General features: G+C 37.9%; 2 protein-coding genes across 2 annotated transcripts; both read left to right on the top strand.

The window, feature by feature from the left end:
* The first annotated feature begins 2,886 nt into the window (after positions 1-2,886).
* LOC105937376 (olfactory receptor 1-like) lies at positions 2,887-4,265 on the top strand. The gene has a single exon (XM_012878651.2). It carries the CDS (start codon positions 2,952-2,954, stop codon positions 3,927-3,929), a length of 978 nt encoding a protein of 325 aa, XP_012734105.2. The 5' UTR covers positions 2,887-2,951; the 3' UTR covers positions 3,930-4,265.
* Positions 4,266-9,627: 5,362 nt separating this feature from the next.
* Positions 9,628-11,742, top strand: LOC105937366 (olfactory receptor 1-like). The gene has a single exon (XM_012878640.2). It carries the CDS (start codon positions 9,845-9,847, stop codon positions 10,799-10,801), a length of 957 nt encoding a protein of 318 aa, XP_012734094.2. The 5' UTR covers positions 9,628-9,844; the 3' UTR covers positions 10,802-11,742.
* Positions 11,743-13,378: the final 1,636 nt, after the last annotated feature.

The raw sequence follows: 13,378 nt of genomic DNA, 5'->3' as shown, positions 1-13,378 counted from the left end.
TCCTGCACCACTGTCGCCCCTAATATAGCCTATATTAAGCATCCATCCATCCATATTCTAACTCGTCTTTCCCTTGTGGGGTCGCAAGGGGTGCTGGTGCCTATCTCCAGCTGTCAATGCGCAAGAGGCTGGGTACACCCTGGACAGGTCGTTAGTCTATTGCAGGGCAACACAAACAAACAGGACAAATAACCATTCTCGCACATGCACACTTAAGGAGAATTTAGAGAGACCAATTAACCAAACAGTCATGTTTTATGGACTGTGGGAGGAAGCCAGAGTACCTGGAGAGAACCCACACATACACAGGGAGAACATGCAAACTCCATGCAGGAAGATCCAGGGCAATAATTTCTTCACTTAAATAATGCCACCTTTAACTTAAATGTAAATATAGCCAATATGATCAACATAGGGCTATATTTATATTTAAGTTAAAGGTGGCATATTTAAATGAAGAAACATGACAAATGTTGATGGAAATTGAAAAATGTTAATGGAAATGCGACTACTGACTGGCTTCCACAGACTCCTGGGTCTCTGGGACAATCTGTTTATATCCCTGCCACACTGCAAGGTTGCACATCAAACTGTCCACAAGCTCAGTGATCTGGGGAGTTAGTCAGTTGTTTTGCATTGGCCAGGATCAGTGTAGTGTTATGAACGTTATACTGCCTACAACATTGTTCATCATCATCAGTTTGGTGATAGGCCAGTGAGTGGGATGTACAGAGTTGTACAGGATTAGCGATGGCACCCTGACGGCTAATAGGTATCGAAATAAAAACCTTAGAGCCTTCGCTAGTGCAGTGGGTTCTGGGTTCCTACTGGTACATGATGTTTCTGTCATGCTTTATATGAACCCGAACACAACCACACACAAGCAGAGCTAGTTTGGAGAGTTTATTGAAGGTGGTGGGTCGTGGAGGATAATTACCCCAACAGTCTGTACAGGGCTGGAGCAGGAGGATGGTGATGGCAGGAACTGGCAAGTAGGGTTGAGCAGGAGCACAGAGCTAGCAAGACCAGCAGCATGGCAGAGTGGAGACTTGGAGCCAGAACCACAGCAGGATTAGCAGCACGACTGGATGAATAGTCCGGGGTGAAAGCAGAACCCGAACCACAACAGGCGGGCGGAGATAAAGGGACCACGTGCTGGATGAGAACAGGATGATGTGAGTAGCAATGAGCAGAAGCAACAGGAGTAAACAGAACGAACCGACAAGGAAGGACCGAATGCAGGGAGCTTAAATAGGGAGGCAGACAGGTGTGCTGAGTGCTGGCTGATTAGTGACTGACAGGTGTAGATGATTAGTAGAGCATGGGATCTGGAGCTGTATGGGAGGCAGAGAGTGCCATGAAATGTCCATGGTGCAGCAGGCAAAGCTGCACCATGACAGTTTCATGTGACAAGAGTATGCAGGCAGTTCCTAAATAAAGGAATTAGTACTAAAAGCTTTGCTTACCTACATGGCGTCTAGCTGCACAAAGCGGAAATACATTATGTTGATGTGGGACACACGTGCACAGCTTGCCAAATTTAGAATAACTTGATCCTGACAAGCATGCCGATTGGATTGTCAAACAGCATAAACCAGCTATCTCATTGAGAATACGTTTTCATTCTGAATAAGCTTAATCTGATCGCAATATTCCCATTGAAGTGTTATTGACACATTTTCATTTTGATCGGCCCTTTTCTTCAATTACTTATTCCCGTTTAAATGTAGCTAGTATGGAGGACAGACTCTGATCTAATCAAAAATAAATATAGAAATAAATTCATGCTCAATAAATATATAAGCATAAAATAAAAAATGTAAGCAGTAATTAAAATATATAATGAGACATAAATGTAAATATTTCAACCAATAGGTTGAAATATTTACAGTTGTCCCATTAAGAATGATCCCTCCTCATCTGTATAATGAGGCAGAAAGGCTGCAGAAATGGAAAAAGTACAGGCACAAATAAATAGATGAAGAAATAAATGGGGTAAAAATATAGAAAGTAAGAACAAAACAGACAAAAATATTAAAACACAGACAAAAAAATACATTTAAACACAAAATAATGAATTAATAAAGTTGACAATTATATTAAAAAATAAATGAGGTGATTATTAAAAAGAGGAATAAATAAACAAGCTAATTAAGATATATTTAAATTTGTCTCATTGTATATTTTAATAACTGCTTACATTTATTTATTTGCTGTATTTTTGTGTAGTATTTTATGCTTAAGTATTTACTGAGCATGTCTTTTTTTCTATATTTATTTTTTGATTGTATCAGAGTTAGCCCTCGATAAGCTAGCGTGGGGCATAGCTGTAAAGCAGGCACCCCATACATGCACACTGCAAGTCAATTGAGGCATTTGTCTAAATTTTGAGTCCTGACCTGATATGGGTGCAAATGAAGTTGGTGTCTGATTTGGAGCCCATGATTTATTGCTTAGTTTACCTATTTTCTGTTTTTAAGGAGTGTTTTGAGGAGTGTAGACAGTATTTGACCAATATATTTATGATTTATCTGATCATATTAATGCCATTTATTTGATTGTTTAACTGAGAATTAACTAGGACGCCCCTTGAGATTACTGTTTCTCTTTTTGAGGGAGACTTAGTTAAAAAATAAAGCATTTTCCTAAATTTAATTCAGATTAACAAAATACCACAAAGGATAAAAAAACATAGTCCACTTTAAGTAGGTATAGCACATCTGTTAGTGAAGACTGACACTATCCCAGAGAGATTATTTTTCATGCTACAGTGACGTTTCAATTTCACCTTCACAAGCAAGCAGATATAAATGGCCTTGACAACTGTTTTAGCTTTACTAAAGCTGAGGTTCACTCGTTCTTATGTGGAGTTACGTTACAGCAGCATCTATCAAGCATTTTTTTAATTTTTTTTTTATTTTGTGATTTTCAGATCAAGTTAGATTTTGATAATGCACAGAGAGGGACTGCTTCCCTCCATACTTAATGCCACGTTTGTTCGACCTGCAAAGTTCTACCTTGGTGGGTTTTATAACATCCCTCATGTGAAGTATTACTATGTCTTCTTGTGTTTTGTGTACATCATGACTGTGCTTGGCAATGGTTTTCTCCTCTCTGTTATCTACCTGGTCAAGACTCTTCACACCCCCAAATACATAATAGTGTTCAACTTAGCTTTTATTGATCTTTGTGGGAGCACTGCTCTCATTCCAAAACTGTTGGACACCTTTTTGTTTAACAGGAGGTACATTGTTTATGAGGCATGCCTAAGTTACCTGTTCTTTGTCTTTTTCTTTGGAAGTTTACAGTCATGGACACTTGTCACAATGGCATATGACAGATTAATAGCAATTTGCTTTCCATTAAGATACAACAGCATTATAACAACAACATCTGTGGTTGCAATACTCCTGTTTTCATGGATCTCTTTGCTGATTGTGTTTGCAGTCTACGTGGGACTTCTTAATCGCCTTTCTTTCTGTGGATCTATAGTGATACAAAGTTTTTTCTGTGATCATGGACCAATATATCGTCTGGCCTGCAATGATACATCTATCAATTTCATAATGGGTTTACTTGCCTTTACTATAATCATTTGCATTCCCCTTGTACTTATAGCTATGTCCTACGTTTCCATTTATATTGTGCTGAGGAAGACTACATCCAGGGAAGAACGGCGAAGAGCATGGAAAACATGTATTGCTCATCTGATTCTCATTGCTCTTTTCTTCCTGCCATATTTGGGAACAAATTTGGCTGTACTTATTTCCAATATTCATCCCAATGCTAGGATAATTAACGCAAGTCTGTCACACACAGTTGCCTCACTGCTTAATCCTATTATATACTCTTTGAAGACAGAGGAAGTGGTGAATGCTATTAGGAAGCTTAGTAAAAGAAAAATAATCAAAAACATAACCACAAAATAGTGAACTCTCATATAATATTTAGTGCACTAAAATGTACCTTCATAAATTGATATCACATTGTGACCTTTCATTTATGGGCTGCATTTCTGTGTTTAAAAATAAAATAAAATAAAACAGTACAGTGTCAAAGACAATGTAAATCCACTGCACAATCATTAATCTCTCTTGATCAAATACTATAAAGATTGCCATAGCTTTGCTTCAGCCCAGCATTGTAGAGCTACATATACTCTTGGTGTCATATATCTATTCTAGGCATTCACCAAAACGACTGGACCATGGAAACACTATTTAAAATATGTAGTAGAGGGCTTCTTTTAATTTTGCATTAGGCCTTCAATTCTATTCCAAAATACCACAGTCTACAATGTTCTCCCATCTGTCATTTTACTATACGTAACTGTCTCAATTGCCAGATGTTGAAACGAGGTCATGTCTCACTTTTAAAATAAACATTTCAACTATATTCTTTTTTTGAACATATTCTTTACCCAATGGTTTGTTTTCCATTTCCTGCCTTTGTAAAGGGGCTTTAGCTGGGATTTCCTTGATTTTATAAAAAAAAAACCCTGATGCAAAAAATAAATAATTCAAAATATTTTGAAAGAAGCAAATAACATCATGCAAATGAGCTTAAAAACAACAAATGGAACCACTGCACATACGTAGCTTCTAAATCTGTATAAATCTCAAATTTGGATTTTTGTCAATTTAACAGAAATTTATGAAAATACCCCACCTAATTTCAAACCACATTTAACAAAAGAAATTTTGTCTTTTAAACATCAAAACTGAATGTGCCAGAAACAACTGCAAATAACTGCTCGAAGGGAATATTTAAACCAGGATTTCCACATTAATCAAAAAGCATGTTGGAATTTCAGATGCACACAGGGTGGTCTCAGTTCCTTTATAGTGCATAATATAACCATATACTGTATTTATATATTTATTACTAAAAAGTTGAAAACATAAAGCAAGCTGCGATTTCCTTTTATTTATTGATTTCATTCAATGTGTCAATGAAAACCAGGTGTAAAACAATCACAAGTGGGTTCTATATTGCTACCTTACTGCAAATATTCAGAATTATACTTAAAAGATTTATTTGTAGAAGATTAAAACATATTGTTTTGTCCTTCTTGATAAGAATGTTAAAGTAGATTAGCCATCATCCTCCATCCTTTCTCATTGTTTATTTTTGATTGGGCTGTAGGAATAACAGGTCTCGGAGGGAAATCTAGCCATTGCTTTATTCACGATCACTCTTCAGCTCTTTCCAAGGAGTCCCAAGGCATCCTAAGACCTAATCATCTTTCTGAACAGTCCATGATTAAATGTGACAATATGCAGGTGGTCATTTTGTTTAATTCCTCAATTTCAAAGTGTTATTGACAGGTAAAGCATAAAAATAACAGCACATGCTTTGTGTGTCTGGTTTTGCTCTGAGGTGGGTGCAACCCGCCTCTTTTCCTAATGGAAATGCCCCTTACCTGCAGAAGCTGCACCCCCTGTACCTCTAACAATATTGGCAGGATTTTACATTACAAAAGCTTTGCGGTCAGAGAGATTTCATTAGAAAAACATAGTTAAAAATGGTTAGACATTGTCAATGGGAAAAGTAAAATATAGACAGAGGGTAGAATACCATTTATTCCTTTCCTAAAACGTAGAAGGGGTATAGAAAAAGGTTGAAGATGCTGTCCTCATGAGCAGCTGAACTCAACAGTGACTGATCATGGATCACTACTACTGCATGTTTGTCTGTACAAAGGTAACTACATTTTTGTTCATAATACATTGTATGTAATGGTTGAATTAAATGGTAATGCTTAAGGCTGGTTCTGCTGTGTTTTATGTGTACAGGCACGTCATCTATAAAGTGTGCGTATGCTCGAAAAACTCGTGCCGCATTTACAAAAATAAACATTGCGTGAAAGTGTGCTGTAATCCATGGACATTTTTTTACCAGCAGCGAAAAATGTGTGGCAGCCACGCAAACTTCTTTAATCCACAGTAAAACCCCACAAAGTACGAAATCTCACCCAAATCCACTGAAATATAGCTTCATTCAGTTTTAGTTACCCCAAGGAGCATCAAACCTGAAGTTTTTTCCATGAGTTTGAACTTTTATGGTTTAAATTTGTACAAAAATAAATAGAATCACATTTACCCTTATACAATGATGTTACACACACCAAAATGATGGAAACAACCTCAATCAGATGTAACAGCTGTGTATATTCCTCTGTTTTTGCCACATGCAGATGTAAATGTACATTGGTCTGTGCGCTGAGAATCGTATATATGAATAATCTAATGGGCTCTTTCTCCCTCTAAAAGAAAACAGGGTCAGATCAGCAGATTAATTCCTAACAAGTCAGCTCTTTCAATTCCTAAGGTGAAGACTATCACACGTTCACATGTCCATAAATACCTGCATAAAGTTCTGTGTCACTGTGGAATGATTTTAATGATGGAAGACCAGTGGAAGAATGTGATTGGAGCGTGCTTTCAGTTTTTAGTTATGGTGGGAGTAGCAACCTTTCAAAGAAGAACGTCTTCAGGAAAATAGGTGGAAGCACATAATTGTCAAAAGAAATGTTTGTTCTTGTTAGAGCTTCCACACAATCCACCAAGACACACTCAAAAGGCTCATCAACTACAGGAATGGGTTTAGAAAGAACAGGTGGTGGAATCTGCTTAGGCTTACTGACGATATGGGAAACTTAGCTTGTTCTGCCAAATCTGGCAACATTTTTCTTCAGGCATTGCCGTAATGCATGTTAAAGAATGCAATCATATGTGTTCGCGAGTCCTAAGGGACCTGACCATGATTATTCATGCACCAGCTCCAATATTTCTTTAATATCTCTTAGGAAGGACTGTTTGGTGTACCACTCCCAATCTTCATTGATCCTCTCGTAATATTTGGCAGGTCTTCCTCAAGATAAAACTTGTGGACCTTTGAGGTACTTATTACAACACTTTCTCCAATAAAGAAAGATTGCACATTATAAGCTTGGTTCAAACATTCATGTGACATGAGAACCTCAGACATAAGCGTAAGGTCCTGCTCAGTCGGCACTAGATTCAAAGACCCTGGTAGTCTTTTCTTTGTCAAAGCAGGTCCAAGAAATGATTCATAAAAGCACAATTCCTGTCACAAATAACACAGAGAACCTGAAAATTCAGTCACACCACGGGAGTGTCAGTTAAAATAAAATAGGTTTATTGAAGTAAAATCAGTTTGGGAAATGGCTCGTCACACAGAACTCTGTGGGAAGAGAGAGCTGGCTGGTGGCTGAAATGGCTTGGTAGAGGAACTTGAAATGTTTGCTCCCACTAACCTGCACCACAGGTCAGAACTGTGGTGACATCAGAGCAGTCAGGCTGGGGAATCAACCAAGCGATGCAGGCTCTAAAAATCCTTTCAAACAGATCTGTCATCCAGTGTCCAAAGAAGTTACCAGTAAACTCAGCCATGTGAGCAGTACCTTGGTATAGTGGATCAACACGTTTAATGGCAACACTCAAAGCTAGTTGCTTACATGTAAAAGAGGGCTGTCACACTAACAACTGATCATTATTGCTCTGATGGCAGCCCAGAGGGCTGAGTCATGCTTGCAATGACACTATTATAAGAGGTATCCATTGTGTGCTTTTGCCCAGTGAATCCTTTGTTTCCCAGATGTGTAACTGGTCACAGTCCTCCTAGCATTGCATAAACAACATTCCTCTGTACTCTGTTTGTGTCTTTGGCCAAAAGGATGGCCCAGCACACTATAGCAACATCATCAGGCCATCATGTTTACACTCATCGGCAAAGCCAGCCATCAGTCTTTTAGGGATGAAGATGTTCTCATCCTGCATTAGAAGGAATGTTGGTTTGAGGGAGGAGTAAAAAAGTAATTTTTGTAAAGAGAAACCGCCCGTCTTTAAACTCAAAGAGAAGTTTAGGGTGACTGGTCCACAGGACGCTGGAACCATCCCTGGAGAGGAGCATGGAAGCCAGGGAACCCTATACAAATTGTGAGCCACCCTGGATCCCCTCATCAGAGAAGTTGGGAACAGGAACCAAATTCTGGTTGTCCTCGACCCCCTCGGAGGACCCAGAGACAGGAATGTTAGCCATGAGTAGTGTCTTAAGGGGTGCATATGGCAGAAATTATAATAATGATGAGAGAGCAGGAGGTGCAGATGGTAGTGATGATGATAACAGAGCAGGAGATGAAAAGGCAATGCTGAGGCTACATTAACTGAAGAGGTTGTGGAAGCTGCTGTTGTAACAGGAGGCGGGGGAAGCAGTTAAGCTAAACAATAAAGCTCTTGTTCACATCTCGTCAGTCTTTCCTATCACTTCCCCTTGGCCTACCCTGGTCCTCAAAGCACACCACCCTGCACATTGAATGTTTCCCTGCTTCAGCACACCTGATTTCAGCTGACGACTGATTAACAGAAGTTTACTGAACTGCAATCGTCAGGAGTGTTAAAGCAGGGAGACATATAAAACTTATAGGACAGTGTGCCTTGAGAGCCAGGGCTGAAAAATACTGATCAACAGGGCCTTGAAATCATCTAATAAAGACGTGTCTAGAAATATCTAGTGCTCATCCATTACCTTATATATGAGATATGAACCCACATACAGAGAAGATGCTGGTAGGATCAAATTAGAGGTTATTATTTGTTGAGAGAATTTCAAAATTATGAGCAGTTACACGAGGATGTAACAAAACAGACTAGCTTTTAACTGCTGGGAGGTGACTAAATGAAATGAGTATCAGGACAGATAGATGAAGGGGAAACAGTGCAGCTAGATGAAGAACTTAAACTGAGGAGTTGAAGCTGTATGACAAATGAACAGAGAAATAAACACGCATTGATCTACACGTGACACAAAAATATCTTACTAAGCCAAAATCTAGATGTAGCTCAATTGTACACATTCTGAATTATTTCCCCTAGTTAAAGATATTTGGAAAACACAGTCTCCCAGAACATTTAATAGATCATGCTTTTAAAATTGGATTACGAGTAATGGGGATGTCTTGAGAGGGTTTGAAGAAAACTCAATTCAATTCAATTCAATTTTATTTATATAGCGCCAAATCATGAAACATGTCATCTCAAGGCACTTTACAAAGTCAAGTTCAATGATATTATACAGATTGGGTCAGATTATACAGATTGGTCAAAAATGTCCTATATAAGGAAACCAGTTGATTGCATCAAAGTCCCGACAAGCAGCATTCACTCCTGGGGAAGCGTAGAGCCACAGGAAGAGTCATCTGCATTGTACATGGCTTTGCTGCAATCCCTCATACTGAGCAAGCATGAAGCGACAGTGGGAAGAAAAACCACCCATTAGCGGCAGAACCGGGCTCAGTATGAACGGTCATCTGCCTCGACCGACTGGGGTTACAGAAGACAGAACAGAGACACAACAAGAGAAACAAAAAAGCACAGAAGCACACATTGATCTAGTAATCTGTTCTACATTAGATGGTAGTAGCGGGTGAGCCGCTACTACGAACAGTATTAAGTTTAAATACTTTCTTACCATTATCATCTTTCTACTTTTTGGATACTTGTGCGACCCTGTAATACAAATGTGTAAAACTTGCAATGAAAATAGTTTTTGTTTGACTGGGTCATATTATGAATGGCAGAAGCCATTAGACAGTCACGTTGGAGTATGAACACCCCCAGGTCATCATCACAAGGGAGGATATAAAAGAGAAAAGTAAACCTGGAGCAGTTCACAGGAGAGTTGAACATACATGTTGTTTTCTAGTGTAATGGCTTCTAACAACCTCTATCTGGCAAACATCTCAGTCTTGATTATGTTCTTTGTTTTTTGATTTGCACTTTACAAATGTACGGTAATAATATACAGACTGGGTGTATTTAGCATGACTTTTAACTCCACATTTGTTCGACCTGCAAAGTTCTACCTTGCTGGGTTTTACAACATGCCTCATGATAAGTATTACTATGTCTTTTTGTGTTTTGTGTACATCATGACTGTGCTTAGCAATGGTTTCCTCCTCTCTGTTATCTACCTGGTCAAGACTCTTCACACTCCCAAATACATAATAGTGTTTAACTTGGCTTTTACCGATCTTTGTGGGAGCACTGCTCTCATCCCAAAACTGTTGGACACATTTCTGTTTGACAGGAGGTACATTGTTTATGAGGCATGTTTAACTTACATGTTCTTTGTTTTATTATTTGGAGGTATACAGTCATGGACGCTTGTGACAATGGCATATGACAGATTAATAGCAATTTGCTTTCCATTAAGCTACCACAGCATTATAACTACAAAATCAATAGTTTCAATACTGCTGAGTTCTTGGATTATTTTGATTGCTGTCATAGCGATCTTGGCTGTGTTTATTAATCGCCTCTCTTTCTGTGCATCTATAGAAATTAAAACATTCTTCTGTGACCACGGACCAATATATCAACTGGCATGTAACGATATATCTTACAGTTACAATATGGCTGCTGTTGCCTTAATTTTAATCATCTGCATTCCTCTCATTCTTATATCTGGCTCTTATGTTTGCATCTCCATTGCTCTGGTCAGGACTACTTCAAGAGAAGAACGACTGAGAGCTCTGAAAACATGTACTTCTCACCTGATTCTTGTTGCTCTTTTTTTTCTTCCATTTGTGGGCACCAACATAGCTGTTTTAACTTCCTATATTCATCCAAATGCAAGGAACATAAACTCAAGTTTGTCATACACAGTTCCTCCACTGCTTAATCCTATTATCTACTCTTTGAAGACAGAAGAAGTGAGGAATGCTATTCGGAGGCTGTGCAAAAGAGACAAACTGAACAAAATAGCCATTAAATCATGATTTCTGTGATGTTATTTGTTATCTGTAGCTCTCTATTATCAATGTATATATTGTGGTTTCTATCATTTGTTGAAGTCTTCCCTATCATAAATCAATACTGTTGATAACTGTTTGTAGGTCAGCTATTTTCTAAATTAGTTTGAATGTGTTTTGATTATGTTGCTGAATGTCTTAAAAGAGCACCAGAGGAAAATCCAAAACTTGATTCATCCATATTTTTTTGCACTAAATTAAATCAATCAAATTTTGATGTGAAACACAAAAAGTGGATTTGCAAGCTTGATAGAAGTTTGTAGTTCTCTGACTAAATTAAAAGGATACTTTAACGTTTTGTAATCTATAGTTTCCTACAGATTAAAAAAGGGAAGCACCATTTTTGTTGACTTGTTTTCAAAATATAACATTAAAATAAACAATTTATGCTCATGATTTTTTAACAGTCTTTAAAAAACGTGGCAAATATAATTTAAACTATCAAGGAAAAATAACTGAAAATAAGGTTAGAAAGACTTTGAACAAAACAGGTTTTTCTGCTAAGAGCAACCCAAAGAAAACTTCTGACAACAGGTCACCAGTTTAAAAATAATAACTGAAGACAAATAAAATACGTTCTAAGATGGAAAACAGCATTTCTGTAGACTCCTGCACATTTCAACAATATGAAAAGTACATACAGGATATTTAGTTTTTCCTGTCATGATCCTTGGATAGTTGGGTTTACGTTTTAATTTGTGTTTGACATTGGACATTGTAACAATAATAAATAACTCAGAAGTGGCCAAAACACATTCTCTTGTCTTTTCTAAGTAGGCTCCCTGGTTTTCTTTGCTCATTACTGGTTTCTCCTGTTACTATGCCCATGCTCCATACCCTGTTCTCCTCATTTAAGTTATGTAGTTGTCCTCACTAAGACTAAGAAAGTAGAGCACATCACCCCAGTTCTAAAGTCATTACACTGGCTCCCTGTATCTCAGAGAATAGACTTTAAAATACTTCTGTTAGTCTATAAATCACTGAATGGCTTAGCACCTAAATACATCACAGACGTGTTATCAGTGTATCAACCCTCCAGACCACTAAGGTCTTCTGGCTCCAGCCTGCTCTGCAGAACCAGAACCAGAACTAAACAAGGAGAAGCAGCATTTAGTTCCTATGCTCCACTTATCTGGAACAAACTCCCAGAAAATTGTAAAGGTGTGGAAAGCCTGAGTTCCTTTAAATCAAGATTAAAAACACATTTGTTTAAGATTGCCTTCAACTGTTCTAGTTGACTGAATCACCACTTTTTTGTTCTTTTTTTCTATCTACATTTTATTCCTACTTGCTTTTATTCTGTTTTATTTTGCTATATTTTAATCATGTAAAGCACTATGCATTGTCTTTGTACTGAATTGTGCTATATAATTAAATTTGCCTTGCCTTGCCTTGCCTTGCCTTGTCTGTTTTTGTTATTAAAATCTGGACCTTGTTTATACCAAGTTTGTGCCTGCCTTTTTATTTTACCTTCAACTTTCAAAACATGTCAGGTTTTCACATATGTGTCCCTTCTGAAGACACAGTCATCAGTAATACTAATCAATAACAGCGGCTGAGCTATCTTTATTTATTTATTTATTTTTTTGCATTGCTGATTGTGTTTGCAGGCCAGGCTGCTAAAGCGTTTCTGCCACTGACTAGTGAAACCAGTTTTTCAAAACTAAGAAGTCTGAAGTAATAAACTGGAAACAAATGGAATAAACATGCACAATATGCCGTTTTCTCTTACATGATTCTTTCAGAGAAAACCAAATGATTCTAAAATTGTCATGATCCTGGTGTGTGGGTGTGTTTTTGTGTATGGCTAAGTTCTTCTTCTGAATAGAAGGGCCCTTCTTGAGGGCGTGGCTGGTCTGCAGCAGATGGCACACCTCTTTGTAAATCCATTATTTGACTGCAGGGAACTTAAGGAGCCGTAGAACAACCATACTTTCCCTACATATCAACTTAAATTGCCCTAAACAATTTGGTGCCCTGGACAAGATTTTCCACTGCGTCTCTTGTACAATTTTCTAAATCACATTCCCAATTTACATACACAAAATAGATACCTTTGTCTTTGATGTTAGCCTTAATTAAAAAAAAAGAATGTCCAAATGAAACAGATGAGAACAATTTGATGAATTTAAAACAAAATATCAAGTCTGGTGTCCTGCAACTTTTCTCTCTGCTTCAGCACACCTGAATTAAATGATCAGGTCATTAGGGACTCTTGGCCACACACTGAGGAGGTAATTTAGCAATTTGAATCAGATCTAGTGGACTGAGACACACCTAAACATTTCAGGACACCGGATCTTGAGGACCGACGCTGAAGACCCTTGGTATAGACTAAATCATTCTGTAGTTTGAATCACAAAACATTGCAACAAAGCAGGCTATCATGAATAATTTACCATGTAGGTTACACTAAATGAGTTCTCTTTATTAACCTGAGCAACCAGTAACTATTCTGCACCTAATAAGGGACTTCAGCTGTATAGTTTTCTCACTACCTCACTGTTGTCCTTACCTGGTACCACTTAAATGTACAATGCCAAT

This window comes from Fundulus heteroclitus, chromosome 11 (genome assembly GCF_011125445.2).
Source record: "Fundulus heteroclitus isolate FHET01 chromosome 11, MU-UCD_Fhet_4.1, whole genome shotgun sequence".
Classification (NCBI taxonomy): Eukaryota; Metazoa; Chordata; class Actinopteri; order Cyprinodontiformes; family Fundulidae; genus Fundulus; species Fundulus heteroclitus.
Note: the sequence above shows the minus strand (reverse complement) of the source record. Positions and strands in the feature narration are given on the sequence as shown.

Excerpts from the sequence above, each read along its gene's own strand:
- LOC105937366 (XM_012878640.2), top strand. The coding sequence starts at position 9,845 with ATGACTTTTAACTCCACATTTGTTCGACCTGCAAAGTTCTACCTTGCT.
- LOC105937376 (XM_012878651.2), top strand. The coding sequence starts at position 2,952 with ATGCACAGAGAGGGACTGCTTCCCTCCATACTTAATGCCACGTTTGTT.